We start from the raw sequence: 18,513 nt of genomic DNA, 5'->3' as shown, positions 1-18,513 counted from the left end.
GCATAGTGGCCATTTTTATTAGTGATTTTTTAAAAATATATTTTATTGGTTTTTTACAGAGAGGAAGGGTGAGGGATAGAGAGTTAGAAACATTGATGAGAGAGAAACATCAACCAGCTGCCTCCTACACACCTCCCACTGGGGATGTGCCCGCAACCAAGGTACATGCCCTTGACCGGAATCGAACCTGGGACCTTTCAGTCCGCAGGCCGACGCTCTATCCACTGAGCCAAACCGGTTTGGCCCTTTGCTCTTTTCTAAGATTAGGATGGCAATTTGTATGTAACTGATTTTTTGCCAAATCTTCAACTGGAAGGAACAGTAGTAATCTCAAGCCGTCCATTTGGACACTTGGTGATGCACAGAGCACTGGGAGTGCATTTACTGTGTTCCTTGTGTGTGTGTGTGTGTGTGTGTGTGCGCGTGTGTGTTGTGTGTGGTGGTAAATAACAGGACGTGGAGAGTGGAGCAAGGAGGGGCATAGAATTGAAATCTCTTCTTAAGTCATAAGTGAACATATCAACCACACCCCTGATGCTTCTGTGTGCACTGCTCAGTCCAAGGTGTAACATCTTTCAATTTTGGGGGGATTCTCAGAAAGTGGTACATGACATCTCAGAGGTCTTCCTTCATCAGTGGCAGATGATGGGGTGACTGCCAGCTACTGGTTACCCAGAACAGAAGTCGAGCTCTGAAGAAGGGGAGAGAGGGGTGGGCCGGGTGGGTAAGGCACACTTCCCTTGGAGGTGGGAGCACTCTGGAGCCTGGGACGCCAGGCGGGGTTTGGCAGATGGGAGGGCATGTCCTAGAGGAGACTAACGCCGTTGTTGAGGCACACCCACAGATGCCATCGGGGAAGGGTGTGTCCTACACAAGGTTTCCTAGAAGCAGAATGTGTGACAGATGCTTGTGAAACTGATTTCTGAGGACATGTGCTTCAGGTGAGGGAGGAAGGCAGGGAGATAAGGAGCAGGAAGCCAGCAAGGTGGCGCCTCAGGTACAGCCTAGCCTCGGCCTGTTATAGAGGTGGAACCACAGAGCCACCGGCTCCTGTAGCTGTGCCCAGAAGGGGAGCTGCCAGCCGAGGGCTATTCTCCAGAGAAGGGGACAGCTTTTAGCAGCCAACTCATGGCAGCTGGGCCTGCTGGGCCTGTGGGTATATGGGCACCACAGCCCTCCTGCAGGAGTGTGTGATGAGACATGCCCCTCACCCCTGCCAGGTAGTGTGACAGGTGGGGGGGAAGACCATATTCACATAACTTTTATTACAGTACTAGAGGCCCGGTGCATGACATTCATGCACTGGGGGGGGGGCAGGGGGGTCCCACAGACCGGCCTGTGCCCTCTCGCAGTCCAGGACCCCTTGGGGGATGTCTGCCTGCCAGCTTAGGCCCGCTCCCTGGGAGCTGGCAGGCGAACATCCCCCTTGGGGTCCTTAGAGCTGCCTTAGAGGCAGGAGAGGCTCCCACCACCTCTGCTGCACTCACCATCCATTAACCCGGCTTCTGGCTGAGCAGTGCTCCCCCTGTGGGAGCGCACTGACCACCAGTGGGCAGCTCCTGCATTGAGCGTCTGCCCCCTGGTGGTCAGTGCTTGTCATAGCACCAGTCGTTCCACCGTTCATTTGATTGCATATTAGGTTTTTATTATATAGGATATTGTTCTAGTTTATTATTACTTATTGTTATTAATCTATTACTGTGCCTAAATTAAACTTTTCATAGGTATGCATGTATGGAACAACTAGTCTACATAGGGTTCGGTACTGCCCAAGGTTTCAGACATCTACTGCGGGTCCTGGAAAATAGCCTCCTGCATAGACAGGATGGCACCCAGATTGTCTGAGTTCGAAGCTCACGCTCCCAGTCAACGATAACATAGTTAGCGATTTGTATTCACTCACTTGTCCAATCCCCCTGCCACCCTGTGCAAGAGGTGCTGTCAGTATAGCTGTTTCAGAGGAGGGATCGAGGGCCTGGGCGGTTACATTATTTGCTCAGAGCTAGGATTTTAACCCAGGCACCCGGTTTGCGAACCTGTGTCTCACTAAGCACCTAGTCTTTCGGGACTCCTAGTGAATGGTGAGTGTCTCAGAGAAAAAGCAAGCTGAATGCTGCTAACAGCTGCCAGCACGCACCGACCTGGCGACCTTGTTACCCGGGGTGGGGCGTGGGGGAAGGTGGTGCTGGCTTTGGGGAGGGGAGACGCGTGCCAAGAGCAGTCTCGGGGGTAACCTCTGCCCTGTGCACCTGCTCCTGTTCCAGACCTCGCCTCCGCCCACCACGTCGCAGTCTCCTGAGAGCACCATGGACACTTCGCTGAAGAAAGAAAAGCCGGCCATCCTGGACCTGTACATCCCCCCGCCGCCGGCTGTGCCCTACTCTCCCAGGTAGGTCCCTGTCCGTGCGTGTGGTTCGCATGCCACCTGTTCGTGGAGAGTCTGGGTGGGTGTGAAGATCATGAGAAGAAACATTGCCGAATTCCATGTGACAGGGCTGAGTCTTAAAATTGCAGTTCAAGAGTGCGACCCTAGGAGTGGGGGCTAGGGGATGGGGATAGGGGGTGGATGAAGGTGGTCACAGGTGCAAGCTTGCTGTTATAAATAAGCCCTGACCTGGCCGGGTGGCTCAGTCGGTTGGAGCCCTTGTCCAAAAGGTGGTGGGTTCAGTTTCCCATCAAGGGCATGTACCTAGCCCTGGCTGGTTTGGCTCAGGAGAGAAAGCATCAGCCTGCACACCTAAGGGCCCTGGGTTCCATTCCTGCACGGGCACATGCCTGGTTGCCGGCTCAGTCCCCAGTAGGGGGTGTGCAGGAGGCAGCCGATCAATGATTCTTTTTCATCATTGATGTTTCTATCTCTCTCTCCCTCTCCCTTCTTCTCTGAATCTATAAAAAAATATATATTTTTTAAAAAGGGCACATACCTAGTTTTCAGGCTTGATTTCTCGTTAGGGCAGGTATGGGAGGCAACCAACTGATTGGTGTTTCTCTTTCACATTGATGTTTCTTTCTCTCTCCCTCCCTCTCTCTATTCCTCTCCCTTCCTCCCTCCCTCCCTTTCTTCCATCCTCTCTCTCTAAAATTCATAAATAAATATCCTCCTTTTTTTAAAAAAAAATAAGTCCTGGAATGTAATGTACAGGATGGTGACTAATTTCCAATAATGTCATCTTGTATATGCAAGTTGCTGAGGGAGTAGGTCTTAAAATCTCTCATTACAAGAAAAGAATGTGTAACTGTGTGAGGTAATGGATGTTATTTAAACTTATTGCGGTGATCATTCCCCCCCCTCTCCCCCCCACCCTGAAATCCTTATGTTCTACACCTTAAACTAATACAATATTACGTCAATTATACTTTGATAGAACGGGGGGTGCTGTGATTCTTAGGGGGAAGTGTAGGGACAGACCCAGGTTTCAGGGCCCTTGTCACTTTGCAGTTGGGTGGGGAAGGGGCTCCTCACAGAAGTATGTGCTCTTGGGAATGCACTGTTCTGGCTCCTCCCTGGACGTTGGGAGGGGGTGTTCGGGGTTCCCTGAAGCCGAAGTTTCATGAACTACATGGTAAATTCATCTCTGGGGAAGAAGGTAATAGATATTTCTGGGACATTAACTATAGTCACAGCTTTATTTTGCTGAGAGAGGTGTGTTCTTCATGGCACTTAAAAAATATGGATGTAGGTGTGTGTGGATGAACTCTGTTTGCACATACCTGTGTGCATGTGTGTGTCTATTATAAATTCTTAAAGCTCATTGCTTTATAATGGCTGTCTTAAATGTTGTATGATATAACGAGGATGGTCATACTCGATATTATATAGGGGGTGATTTAGGTATAAAATACAGGCTTATTTATGTCAACTTACATATTTGCATATGTTGGTAAACCTCGAGAACCTGGCCCATTCATTCAGTATACATTTACTTAGTGTCAGGCCTGGGTTACCATTTGCACAAAACAGATGTAGTTCCTGCCCGCCCCCCCACCCCCAGACAACGGCCAATGGCTCAGTCAGCTGTTCTAGAATCAATTGAGAAATATGTAATTATGCTATAATATTTCCTAAGACAAAGTTTGGGTTGAACTTAGGGTGATGTTTTACTTTATATTAGAGTTTTTCACTTATTTCTTTCTTCTTTTCTTTTTTTGGTAAGCTAAACTATTTGCTTCCATTGTATTTGCTCCTGGCACAAAGAAGAATTAATGTCATTTTCCTCTTCTTTGAGTCTTGGTTTGCCTAGAACGTATTATAGCATGTAGAGCAGTCGCCGTAGGTGATCAGGGCTTTCTGGTTGGGAGATAGGACTCTTCCTTGTAGACAAAGACTGGAGTCATGTGGCCATGGATCCTGCGTGTGTTTAGAGCAACAGGCAGTTGCCTTTGCATATGCAAAACACAGGAGTGTCACTGATGGTCAGTGTGTGGGCTGTTGAAACTGTAGGAAGGACACCCCCCCTCTAACTCCCAACCCTGAGTGTTCTTGTCTGGTTCTCAGTGACTGGTCACAGGGCAGTGGTAAGACAGAGGGCGATGTATATAGTGAGCAGGAAGAGGAGCTAGGGCTTTTAATCTACTTGGGGAGGCACATATGCATGCGTGCCCCCCCTCCCCCAACACATGTCATTAATGAAGGATATTTTCTGAGGCATGAAGAATGCAGATGGTTACAGAGAGTGAGGGGTGAGTCATGGAAGCTTTGTGAATGGGAAGTTCTAGTCCAGGTTGAAAAGTGTGGAAGGAGACAGATTCGTGGGGGCAGGGGCACACAGGCAGCTGGCTCACGGGGGACACCGCCCTGACTAGGCTGATCTTCGGACGGTTTTGGACTCAGTTGATTCTGTATTTTGTCTGGTACTTTTTTACAGGGATCACCTAGTGGGATTTACTAAATGCAAAACATGTAACCAGCTGGTCACTTGGACACATGAAAATTAATTTCAACTTTTAATATAAGCTGACATTTAGAAAGAATGAAGTTGCAATCGAAGATCCAGCGCTTGCCAGTTCCCGTACTTGGTTCGGGAAATAGACACTCTCCGCTGGGGGGCTATAAAGGGCCCTTTGTGTCTTTTGACAGAATTTTCAAATCTAACAGCTCCATGCACAGCAAGTGCCTTTTTACCTGGCTCTTGGCAAAGACACTGCGCTGGGCATGAGAGAAAGGGCTCCACAGGTCCCATCTGAACCCGAGATTCCTGTAGTGAGTGGTGACCCAGTGATAGGACAGGTGTTCACGGAAGCCGGAGCCCTCTTTCCAAAGGTACACGTGTACCGTTTGCACACATATGAAAAACATGTATTTTCCCTTATTTAAATAGGAGGATCATGATATTTGCCTTTATTGAATAGGGCCTCTATGTATTTGAGAGACAACTGGGATTGGAAAAGCCACGCTTTTCCCCCAGTGGAAAGGTGGTTGGCACCTCCTATGGGCGCCTCCTGTAAGCGGCTCTTTGTAATCCAGTGCATGACCCCCCACTGCCTCGCAGGAACGAGAACGGGAGCTTCGTTTACGGAGGCCTCAGCAAGTGTAAGCGGCCGGCGCCCGGCCCCAAGGGCTCTGAGTCCCCGAATTCCTTCTTGGACCAGGAGAGCAGGAGGCGGAGGTTCACCATCGCCGACTCCGACCAGCTGCCTGGGTATTCGGTTGAAACCAACATTCTGCCCACAAAAATGAGGCAGAAAACACCGTCCTATGGTAAGTGTCTGTGTGTTTGGTGCTGCTCTTCTCTTCCCCACCCCCTCCTCGTTAGGGATGGCTGGCTGGATTTGGCAGACGCTGGGGGGAATCTGAGGAAAGCATAAACCTCAATGTAATTCCAAGTATGAGGCCTTTATTCCTTCCTCCAAAGCGCAGCCTTGTTGAGTCATCGCTCCGCTTGGCATCCAAGCCTGGTGGGTGAGATCACGTTCCAGTTTTACATCTCAGAGCTTGGGTTTTAGCTGCGGAGTGGCTCCGCCCTGTGCACCCACAGCCTCAAGTTCAGCGCCCCCTGTCCCCATGGCTCGCTTTCAGTTATTGTCCTTCCTTTAAAATGTGTGACTGCTTCTGCTTAAGTAAGAGTGATCCTGCAGGGGTGGCGGTTTAGAAAACAAATGAAGGGGGTGATGATTCTCTGAGCCACCCAGTCACCCACTGTCACCTCGCTCCCTCCCACCCCCCCAGGCAAGCCCCGGCCTTTGTCCATGCCGGCGGACGGGAGCTGGATGGGGATCGTGGACCCTTTTGCCAGACCTCGCAGTCATGGGAAGAAAGGTAAGTTTAAGCAAATCACCTCAAATCAGGAATTAGAAGACCCAGGCCCGGATCCCAGGCCTGTTCCTAAGTGTTCTGGGATAACTGGATAGAGGACTTGGCCTTTCTGAGCCCCATCGTCTCATCTATGAAGTCAGGAATGCTGACGACCTCAGACCCCACGTATTTCTAGAATGGCAGAATGATGCCGTCCTGTTAGTGCTTGTGAATCTCCTCCTTAGCAGTGTGCGCTTTGAAGAGGCTGCAGACATTAATGGTCCGGTTTCTAAACAAGTAGAAATAAATTATTCATTATGTAATCTCAGCCTAAATTTTATGATTATTGGAGTCTGTTTGATTTTTCATGAACAAACATGGATTCTCCCCCTCGCCCCCCAAATCCTTCTTGTGTTAGAGGGTACTTACGGTTAGAAAAGCAATTTGTGTTCAGTCCTCCCTATGGGCAGTTACTGGTTGTTGCACTAGTCTTGAGGAAAAGGTTTATAAGTATTCTTATTTTTTTGCCAGTTATATTGGAGTATGTTGGCACTGGTGCAGTGCTAAAACAAAGCAGGTGGCAGGTTGAAGTCCACAGGCTTTAGATGGCAAAGGGAAGGAGAAAAACATTCTGAAAGCCCAACTTTCACAGTAATCGACCCCTGACATCTCCCCGAAACTTGGTAACGTTTGTCACCCGAGTACCCGCATCACCTGGGTTACGCTAACGTGGAAAAGGCAGAAGACACCTGCCTGACGTCCAGGGCACCTCCAGTTACAGGGAAAGTCTGTGGAGCCGTCAGCAGGTGGCAGGCTGTCCTTTGTTTAGATTTTAAAATGTCAACATCTTTCTTGCCGGTCTCTTAGCCTTTGAAGCTTAGATGTGGCCTTTTATTGCCTTTGTCCTGAAAGATGGGGTGAGAGGCGGGGCGGGGAGTGTGAAATCAGTAAATGGAAAACCTACCTGACCCCCGTCCCCACTCCCACATTTTTCTTGTATGATCATGTTGGAATGAAAGGTACAAATAATAGCTTTATTGCGATGGAACTCACATACACCACAATGCTCACCCTGGGGCGGGAGCACCTGAGTGCTCTTCAGGATAGTCCTGGTGTTGTGTGTCCGTCACCATCTCTAATTCCAGCACATTTACCCTCTCGAAAAGCAGCCCTAGGCCTGTGGGCAGCCACGCCCCATTCCTTCCTCCCTCAGCCCCTGGCAACCACTCATCTACGTTCTGTCTCTGCATTTGCTCATTCTGGACGTTTCATATCAAGTGACTCAGACACTATGTGGCTTTTTGACAACGGGCACTTTTTTATAGTAACTTTTGCCCTTCGATTACAAAAGCAAATCAAGTACTGGAAGAACATCTCCAAGGTGCTCAGCTGCATCATGAAACTCGGCATCAGGCGGCTTCCCCAACCTAGGAACCATCAGGTGCAGGTGTCGTGTCCCTTCCAGCTGTTTTCATAGATACAATTATACACTTGGGAAAAGCGTGCAGGGTGGGAGGCAGAGATGTTCACTAACACTATGTAAGCTGAATATTATCTAGAACATTTTTAATAGCTGCATTAGTATTCCATCTCATGGCTACAACACCTATTTATTTAGTATTTGTTGGACATCTAGGTTATTTCTGTTCTTATTCATTCCCCACCCCCATCGTAAACAATGCTTCAGGTAGCACCCTTGTACGGAGATCTTTGCACGTTTTTAGAGGTGGAATTTTATGGTCAAAAGAATGCCAAGTGGCCTGTGTTTGTAGGTTTCTACTCAGTTTCATAATCACCCGTCACCAATCCCAGGGGGGGCTCCTAGGGTGGGATCAGTCTTTCTGCTGGGAACTGTCCCGAGTAGCAGAGCATTAAAATGTTTTGGATTCCCTCCATGAATGGTGAACAGTGCCCGCCCTTCATTCAGGTGACAGCTGTTAACGTGAAAGAAAAACAAGACATTCAAACCCGTAAAGAATTTTTGTGAGTTTATTTGAGCCAAACTGCCGACAGTTGCCGGGAAGCAGTTCTCAACGAATGGGGATAGTGCTCTGGAGAATGGCGGGTTTTCCTCTATGTTTATACATTGCAAGCAAAGGAGGGACGTAGGTGGTCACATGAAATCCATTGGTGATAGACTAGAGAGGCGGCAGAAAGCAAAGAGAGGGGGGAGGGGGAGAGGTCCTCTGGGATTGGATGAAAAGTAAAATGATAGACACATACTTAGGTGGGTGCAGGAAGAATGAACATGATAACAGTGAAGGAATTTGTGGTATCTGTCCTGGTGCCCAGCACATTCGGTTGTGCCCCAAGGGGTCCAGAAAACGGGAGGTTATAAGTCACCCAGACATTTCAAGGGTATGTTATCATAGATGCAAAAAGACAGATAGGCTCAGTTAAGGTAAAGGTTGACCTTGTCAGTGAAGATACCAGCCTAGGACATAACTATCCACCACAACTGCTTTTAGTTAAAGTTTAATTTCAGACCATCCTTTGTGGTTACTTTAGGCCTCTGAGTTTGCAAGACCTCCATGCGGGCCTTCCCTGAGCTTGTCAGGTTTGCATGTGACCCCTTTCGTCCACACATCCAAAGGCACCCCCATTTTTTAATGCTCCTTAGGGGCGCTCTGGCATAGGAACCCTGTTCTAGGAACATGTGCTATGTGCTGCAAGCATCGTGGAAGGACGATGGGGAAGGAGCATGGGGTTAGCAGCTTTCTCTCTTGGTTTCAAGTGAAGTTAGGAAAACCCTTACCTTGGTAATGGAGGGCGGGCTCTCTGTCTCTGCTCTGCCCACCTGTCACCTCTCAGGTGGGAAAGCAGCCCAAACTATGATGGCCCTTGGCCATTTCTACTTTCCACACCCCCAGGGGGTGAGCCTGGCCGTCAGCGAGGCCTCCTAGCCCATCCCGGGGGAGGGCAGGCTGTGGTACCTGCCATCAAAGGGCATCAGAAGGTTGAGTGGGCTTTGGGCCCACCTAGGCGGTGCACGGTCATTTTAATGGACTTGTGGTCTTTGTCTGACAACAGGTGAGGATGCCCTCTGCCGGTATTTCAGTAACGAACGGATCCCGCCGATCATCGAAGAAAGCGCCTCTCCCCCCTACCGGTTCTCCAGGCCCCACACGGAGCGGCAGCTGGTCCGAGGCGCGGACTACATCCGGGGCAGCAGGTGCTACCTCGGCTCGGATCTCCACAGCAGCGCCACCATCCCGTTCCAGGAGGAAGGGACCAAAAAGAAGCCTGCCTCATCGGGGGCCAAGGCCTCGGCCCCGGAGCCGTCCCTGCTGGTCAGCTGGCTCACGCGCCTGAAGCTGTTGACTCACTGAGCCCTGCCCTCGGGGATGCCCCCTCCCGCTCACAAGTGCCTTCCTTCCTAGTGGGCCACCGCTCTGACTTTCATGCACAGTATTATGTAGACACCTTTTGCAGATTCTTTTGTGTGTGGGGTTTTTTTTTTGGAAAATTGTGTGCCACCCTTGTCGGATGGTGGAAGTAAGTGGGTGGGAACCGATCCAGAGGCCCTCGGCGCCGGCCTGTGGAGGCGGAGGGAAGAGATGGGTAGAGTTGGCTTTTCCGGCCTCATTCGAGTCGGAACCCGGAGACACTCTACAACCCAGCCCGCAGCCTCTGCCGGGATTGGGGCAAACGGGAGGACCTGGGGCGTTGTTAGTTTGGGGGCGGGATACAGTCGGTGGCCATGGCCGCACAGATGTATTGGTTTGTGGTCCAACTTCTCCGCCCGAGAAAGCCAGTGGGGAGAACACTTTGGTTTTGCTTGTGCAAGCGCCGTAGCACATGTGTAAGGGTAGCAGCTTTGCCTGGGAGATCACATGACTCGCAGTGTCAGCCGCAGAGCAGAGGTGTGCGGGCAGACGGGTCACCCCGGCTTCACCTCCTGCTCATCCCAGTCTCAGTTCAGGGCGATGGACACAGAAACACGCGGAGAGCGGGCTGGTCACACACAAAGCCCTTTCTACAAGGCCCCGAGGTGTCCTGTTATATGTCACCGTCTTTGAGGGAAGAGAAGCTATAAGGTTTGCTGATAGCCAAAGTCTCCTTAAGAAAACGAAGCAGCAGGACTTAAGTTTGTGAAAGAGACGTCAGTTCGCAGTGTGACCTGTTCAGTGTCATTCTTCCAGAGGAGAACCGACCACCCTTCAATCGGCCACGTTTTGCCGATTAGAAAAACCTCGGCGAGTGTCACGGTCACAAATTTTCAAGTAGCATCAGGTATTTTGGAAAAGTGTGTCTGGGTATTAACTCTTGTGTAAGCTGAATGTATGATATTTTGTTAGAATGGAAAAGTACTATCTTGTTAATTTAAGCGTTTTAAATACAGTTGTATATTTTTCCTACTCGTAGTCACACGGAGTGGAAGTATTTCTGTTTTGCGCCATGCACAAGGCTAACAAAAAAGAGAGTTTGGGGTCGTTTCCGATTTACAAGTGGCTGTTGTGACCACGGGTGCTCCTGTTAAAAAGGAAAATGAACCCTCCCAAGAATTTGGGATTTCCTGGCTTAGAAATGGGGGTGTTGAGGAGGCCTGTGTGAAGTCACATGACATTTGGGGAATTTTCTCAGGTATTGGTAGGCAGAGCTGGTATCCTCCAGCCGGAAATCCACCCCCCACCATATCCCTGAATGGTTTATTTTGCCAAACTTCCTGAAACTCAGTGACTTGGAGATTCCCTGGAGTTAGTGAACATCTTCCCTTTAAAATGGTCTTGGTGGGTGAGGGAAGAACAGCCCTCACCGATTAGAGTGATTGGAATCAATCGGGCGGCCCTGCCAGCCTCTCAGGGTTTCCTGGGGGAGGGGAGGGGTTTGGCAAACCGAGGCCGGAAGAGGCTGGGAGAGTGATTCACCGGCAGCTTCTCAGCACAGTGAGGGCCAAGCCTGGGGGCAGAGGTCTGCTCATGGGCCCGGTGACCAGGAGGGAGCTGTGGGAAAGCCTTGTCCGTTTCACTGTGAGTGTGAGCTGGCGGCATGCCCAGAAAGTGGGGTGGGAACACTTCCGCTCACTCCCTGGGTGTAGGGGCGGACTCTTAGCATTGCAGTGCAGCTCAGTAATGAGTAAAATAGCTGAGGGAAATGGCTCGGGGTCTTCGCTGGAGATGCGCCCCTTTTCTGTGGAGAAAATGCCACTTGTGATCTCTTGACTGTTCTTGAAATGAATTTGCAAACCCAGTCTGAGCTAGGCGGTGCCCAGCTTAGATGGCTGCAGCAGATGTGTTTCAGACTGGCCCCTGGAGGCCCAAGGGAAGGCCAGGGAAGTTCCTGGGTTCTCTACCCTTGGTCAGCCTCTGCAGATTCATTTTTATTTTCACTTGGGGTTTTTCTCTTGAATTGTGTTTAAGAGATAGATGGCTGCTTTAAAAAAGTTTGTATGTGTCTCTACTGTGGAGATATATAAGCAATAGTTTAATACTAACATCTTAGCAACGAATGGAAACTGCTAACCTCAATAGTAACCCGGGTTTATGGTGGACAGGTGTTAACATATGAAGATGCAGAATGACTCTTTTTGACATGATACTTTAAAATAGTGATTTTTTTCAAAATACTACCAAACCAAATTCAACACATGCATCTTTGTATAATAAATATTTATAATATGACCACAATCATTAAATAAAAATCAAAGACGATAAAACCTGTCTTTTCACATAAAAACATCACCCTATTTAAATTCTGAAATGAAATTAGCAGGCACTATAACTGGCCTCTATACACACACATCAATTTAATGTCCTAACTTAAATATAAACGTAGGAAACATAATGCAATAATCATTTTAATACGTAAATGCTCAAACGCAGTTATGTTACAAGGGGCAGTGAAATCATGAAACAAGGGGCATGCTTGGATCTATACGTAAAATCCCCAGGGACGTGGCGTCTGCAGACGCTGACCAGTACAGGCCTGCTGTGCTGGCAGCTCAGTACCAGGAACTGATTGACGTCAGCAACGATTTTCTAAGATGTGGCCAATTCTTGCTAAAGCTCTAGACAAAACAGAAGTCTACAGTAGCGACACCCACAGAGTGCTTCCTGGTGGCTGTTCTAAGTCCTCACAGCTTTATCAGGCGGGTGCCATGGGCTTTCCCCTTTTACATGCCAGGAGTTACCCGAGGGCACCCACCTGATGACAGGTGAGCTGGCGTAAACTCTGAAGCGATCTAGTGCTGGTCCTTGCTCACATTCTCTTTGCTATTTAGGCTTCCCTCATCATACCGAATATTCTGATTACGTGCCTGAAAAACCCAACACATACTAAAACGGGGCTAAGAATTCCCTGTGTTTATAGAGAAAATCAGAGTATAGCCCCCAATAAATCTAAGCTGGGTTTCCGGCCACATCAATATTTGGGGGGGGGGGCAATTAAACATTGTGCTGACGGGGGACCCGTCTTTGTTGTGAGGGTCTAGCGCCCAGGACCGGTGCAGTACCCATGCTCCATTGGTCACGCAGCTCGTGGCTCTCGCCATACTGTGTGGCAAGTCAAGCTTAGTAGGACCATAGCACATGTTTGGTGATACCTTAAAGGGACTTAACAAATAGATTTTATAACCTGAAGGATATGGGATTCAAAAAAATATTAATCTTATTACAAAATTCTAGGTTTTATGTTAGGGGTTTATTTATTCTGGGTCAGAATTATTGCTGGAAGTGCGCTGGTTGGACAAAACTTTGACAAAAGTGAGGTTCAACGTAAGTAAAGGAAAAAGAAATAGCATTGAGTTCAGATTTGCCACAGGGCCATGTAGTCCTCGTGTTAGGGATGCAAAGTCTGTCCCGAACAGTGTCTGTGTGTGTGTAGAAGAGAATTTCTTCTTACTACAAAATTCCTTCTGCAATCTGGCCTACGGCTCACTGATTTGGAGAGAGGAGAGAGAAGATTTTTGTCGATAATCAGAAATAATGTCCCTGGGCCGGGAGGCTGCCATACAATCTTGCAGAACCTTAGGGGCACCTTCTCTGCTCCCCTTTCATAGAAGTGCACGTGGTGTCGGGTTATTAGGAACGGAATTCTGGTTGTGGCGATCATTCTAGGCCTCTTGTAAATTTCATGGCAGTGTTTGGGAAGCTCATCTTCGGAGTCGCTCATCTGTTTACGCATGCTGCCAACTTGCAACAGACCTCAGGGCTTAAACGTGTGAGGCGACCACGACAGAGGTGGGTTTCCATCCTACGTTCTCTTCTGAGGCGCACCAACCTCTCGAGTCACTGCTCCAAGGAAGACAGCTTGCAGCCTGAGGGCTCCTGCCGGGCTCACAGCTGAGGATCGCACACACCCTCCTTTACTGAGCTGCTGATTTCTCTGAAAAGCTGTGAAACGCAAGCTGTGGGTGGCAATGAAGATGTATACCTCAAAGGGACTTTAAGGAGAAGGGATACAGTCCTCCTGAAATACCGGCAGCCCAGGATATGAAGAATCTCATTTTCTCTCCCCTGTCCTGGAACAACGGTTTCTGCAGGGATTAAGAGAGAGAAAACATCGAGGGGGAAATCATTTCCTCTTGTTTTTTCCATTGACTAGACCCGTGGTCGGCAAACCACAGCTCGCGAGCCACACGCGGCTCTTTGGCCCCCTGAGTGTGGCTCTTCCTAAGCCTTAGGAGTACCCTAATTAAGTTAATACCAATGTATCTACCTATATAGTTTAAGTTTAAAAAATTTGGCTCTCAAAAGAAATTTCAATCATTGTATGTTGATATTTGGCTCTGTTGACTAATGAGTTTGCCGACCACTAGACTAGACCAATTATCAGGGACTTGCTTTATGACAACTGTATTTTCAGGGTGACAAAGACTGGATTTTATGAAATTCCTTCACCATGTTGACAGATCTTGGTCTGGACAGTTTGATTAATCTTAACCATGAAAGAACTTTAATGAAGTTTAATATTAAGTAATATTGTCTGTGAAGTAAAAAGTTATCCTTTTTCTTTGTGGGGGTTGGGCTCTATTTTCATATCTATATATATAAAAGCCCAGTGACCATTACAGCGGAATAACCAGAATGACCGTCGCTATGATGCGCACTGACCACCAGGGGGCAGACGCTCAATGCAGGAGCTTCCCCCTCTTGGTCAGTATGCTCCCACAGCAGGAGCCTTGCTCAGCCAGAAGCCGGGCTCATGGTTAGCGAGCGCAGCAGCGGTGGGCAGAAGCCTCCCCTGCCTCCGCAGCAGCGCTAAGGAGCAGCAAGCCAAGCAGTAAGGAGCAAGCAGGCAGGTGGTAAGGAGCGAGCAGGTGGGCAGTTAGGAGGGAGGGGTCCTGGATTGTGAGAGGGATGTCCAACTGCTGGTTTAGGCCCAACCAGCAGCTGGACATCCCTGAGGGCTCCTGGATTGTGAGAGGGTGCAGACCGGGCTGAGGGACCCCCCTTTTATGCATGAATTTCATGCATCCAGCCTCTTACACACACACACACACACACACACACATACATATACATATACACATATATATACACATATATACACACACACACATACATACACACACACACTCACATACATATATACTTATATATACATACATACAGCCGAGGCCATGCCAAGAATTAGGACCAATGTAGAAGTCTTTGATTTTTAGAATTAGTCATGGAGAAGTTAGAAGCAGTTGCGGACTCAGCTTTTGAAGTCTGGCAATGAAGCTGTCCCACTCTACCACTGACAAGCTCTGGGGCTTGAAGCCAGTTACTTATCTCTGCCTCCCAGTTATCTATGTAATGGGGATAATAATAACATCTACTTCATAGGCTCATAGGATTGAAGGAGTTAATGTCTGTAAGGCCCTTCATGTAGTTGAGCACACAGCACTTAATAGATGCTGATTATAGATGTGGTGTTTATGCCTCTCCACCGCTGGAGAATACGGCATTCAGAACCGCTCAACAGGGAATTTGTTCATTCCCTTGTCCCTAACCAGCAAAACAATGCCATTGTCATGCTGTCAGAACCCTGCTATGTGTTCTGCGGCCTGGAAGGGTGGATTTTACAAATCTGAGTTACTCAGAAACTAGGGCTGAGTCAGAACTCAAGAAACCATATTAAGTTTATGATTGGACATACTTGGAATAATAGAGTATTATTTTAAAGTTGGCTTGATTGATCATTAGTGTGTTTCTTCTCTTTAATCACTCCAACTTTCTTCAGCAAAATGATGTAGGAAAACCAGGGACATCATTTTCCCCATCTCCTAAGTGGCTGAATGACTTTTGCCTCTCATCCACAGTTAAAGTGGTACCCCCAAACTTACTTCTGTTTCATCTATAATAATAAAAGCGTAACGTGCTAATTAGACCTTCCAGACGAAGGCGGGATCCAGGCAGCCACCACAGCTGCAAAGGCCTACTTTTGCATGAATTTCGTGAAAAGGAATCATGTCGGATGGTATTTCTTTTGAAGTTCTCACGAAAAAGGACTCTGACATAAATATAAAACAAGTGGATTGTGCTGCCTTTCTGGAAGCTGGGTAAGACTGTCCCTGGAGATGCCTCCCCCAGCATATGCTTTGGTGGGTCCAGGGAGAAATAGGGAGAGAAGCTCTGGGAGGGACAAAAGGAACTGGAAAATGGTTGTTAGGCTCGGCTTTCATTTGTTTGATTGAGTTTTGCCTGACTTTCAACCATCTGGGCGTGTGCAGTGTATCAGCCAGGCTGTGAGCACACAAACCAGCAGGTGCCCCGCTAATACAGATACGCAGTCATGATGTTGTTTCGGGACAGACTTTCATGAACAGAGTCGGCTTCTGGTTGCCCGTGCGTTGAGGTGTATTTATCTGTTCCACGGGAATAGGGTGGAGCTGTGGCTGCACTTTCTAAGGTGGATTTCCCAGCCCCTTCCCGGCTGGAGCTCTTGTGTTTGCCTCCCTCCTCTGTTAGGTGGAACCATACAAACATGTGCATATTCAGCCGCAGTAAACTAAAAGCCTATCCAATCAGCAGTCCGTATACTATACTTCAGCCCAGCAGATCACAAACGCCAGGAGATCCCATTCATTCTTTCTTCCTTCTTTCTGACAAAACTCAGTTCTGTTCTGTATCTGGGGTCCCAGTTGCGTTTTGTACTAATTGTTTCCCTCCCCGGACCTCTCACCTTCCCTTCCCTGAACACCTGATGATAACCCCCACGTGTGATTGTCCTCGTCTGTTTATTTCCCAGGAAATAGTCTGTTTTATTCCAGGAGAAAGGAAAGACAATTGTGGATTGACTGAATTGGCATTTTATATTATTTGTGCTTGTGGCGATGCCAAGGATAGACATTCAGAACAGATGAGGCATTTTGAGAAAAAAAATACAAAAAAACTAGAACCCAATTTTTGGAGAAGAAAATAAGTAAACCAAGGTTTGCTTGCTTTAATTTGCTTTCGCTTTTGCTCTTGGGCCTTTAACTAAGTGGAAGAACATTCAATGTCATGTGTTTAGAGGACTTTTTACTTGGAAGTGCCACCTTTCGGCTTCTCATTGAAGGAAGTCCACTGAAGCCTGCTTAGAGTGTACTCTATTCCATGATGTTAACTGAATTATAATCTTTAGACAATATAAAACACATATGCCAGGGTGAAAGATTTGGTTTGTGTATTTTAACTGACACACAAAAGAGGTCATTTTGCTAATGCTCTTCCTTACACCGCTTACTTGGCACTTAGTTCTGTTTTCTTAAATCCTGAGGATGAACTCATCTTTCTATGTCCCATCACCTACGTCAGCAGTGGCCAACCTTTCGGACCTCATGGACCACCAATGGTCCACAGACCACTGGTTGGTGACCGCTGACCTAGGTGACTCTCAAGGTCATCCCCATGAGGCTCTCCTTGACTCTACTCTTGGAAAAATTAATCTCCTATTGTTTCCTATTAATCTCCTATTAATTAATCTCCTATTGTTCTCATAATCCAAGCATTGATTCATCCTGTTAGATGTTTGCCTCTCCAGCTTGGATTATGAGCCTTTCTAAAGCGTTTCTGTATAGCTCACATGGTCAGTAGAGCAAATATTATTGAAGTCACTAGATGGTAAAATTAATGACTGTACAGTCAGAAAAAAAATTAGAAAAATATATTAAAGCTTTCTGTGGAAAAAAAAAGACTTTATATTAACGGATTTTCCCCCCAGACTACTACATATAGAATTTCATTGCATTGGCTCTCATTCTAAAGAAAAACATTATACCAGGTGTCAGAACTCAATCCTATTTATAGGAAGAATAAACCTTGGCCATCAACAACAGCTTCTCTGGTTACAGGATTACAGTAACTGCTGGGAATGTAAGCACTTTCAGAAGTCTACAGAGGACTCATTTAAGACTTACACAGCCAGTTTCCAATTAGGCATAGAAAAAGTAACAGTGGGGCGGAGGGGTGAAGACTTTCTACACATTTAGACACAATGGAGGGCCATTCCAGTTGTGTGGTGTTTGGTGGAAGGAGAGTAATTTGTACCTGAGAAAACCAAGTGCCTAAATACTGAGGCTATTGACTAAATGGTGAAAGGGTGCTAAGCACCCTCATCCCAAGGGGTGCGTGATGGAACCATTGGGAATATTGTTGCTGTGTTTTTGAGACAACAAACCGATACCGTCAGGGACTTGAGAGCCTGGCTTTAAAAGAATGTTGGCCTTTGCTCACTGCTAAGTTGTCCTTTGCTCACCTGAGTCTATGGGCTTCTCCTTTGTTGATGTATAAACACAAGCAGAGATCCGGCTGCCCCGGGCACCCTGCACTCCAAACACATGACAGGGAGCAGGAGACGTTGGACTACGATGCATTTCAACAAAGAAAAAGAGAGAGGAAAAGGGAGAAATATCAGGTGATTAAATAAAGAAGCTCCTTTGGAAATTGCGGTTAATGATGAGGACACTTACTGGACCTCTTTACGGCTGTTTTTTCCTGATGAATGCATCTGGGGACTTTTATCAGAAGCACTCTTGCAGAATTAACTACAAATGTGAACTACACTGACTGCATGGGAGATGGGATTGAACCCTGTCCTTGGCAGTGGAATACGTGGCGCACATACGACAATACTCTGCTGCTGTCGTGTCTCCTTGTGCGGGTAGCACTGGTCCTGACCTTCCCAGACTCCCCTGCTGCTCTGCGTGCCTTTCTTCCTCTTGCCTTTTTGCTTTTTCTTTTTTAAATTCTTTATTATTGAAAGTATTACATATATCTCCTCTTCCCCCCATTGACTTCTCCCAGCCTGCTCCCACCTCTCAGCACAGGCCCTCACCCCCGCTACTGTCTGCGTCCATGGGGTATGCATATGCATTC

The 18,513-nt window shown here is 47.7% G+C and overlaps 1 protein-coding gene across 2 annotated transcripts in view; it reads left to right on the top strand.

The window, feature by feature from the left end:
• Positions 1-10,596, top strand: part of CNKSR3 (CNKSR family member 3) — a 52,907-nt gene extending 42,311 nt beyond the window's left edge. For both annotated transcript variants that reach the window (XM_006757678.2, XM_015560026.1), the window contains 4 exons: positions 2,265-2,389; positions 5,490-5,698; positions 6,167-6,256; positions 9,263-10,596. In XM_006757678.2, the coding sequence (XP_006757741.1) occupies positions 2,265-2,389; positions 5,490-5,698; positions 6,167-6,256; positions 9,263-9,561 (723 nt within the window). In that variant the 3' untranslated portion in view covers positions 9,562-10,596. The remainder of the gene's footprint in view (positions 1-2,264; positions 2,390-5,489; positions 5,699-6,166; positions 6,257-9,262) is intronic.
• The last annotated feature ends 7,917 nt before the right edge of the window (positions 10,597-18,513 follow it).

The sequence above is a fragment of the Myotis davidii genome, unplaced genomic scaffold (genome assembly GCF_000327345.1).
Source record: "Myotis davidii unplaced genomic scaffold, ASM32734v1 scaffold1494, whole genome shotgun sequence".
In the NCBI taxonomy this organism is placed as follows: domain Eukaryota; kingdom Metazoa; phylum Chordata; class Mammalia; order Chiroptera; family Vespertilionidae; genus Myotis; species Myotis davidii.
This window is presented reverse-complemented; position numbering and strand designations above follow the sequence as displayed.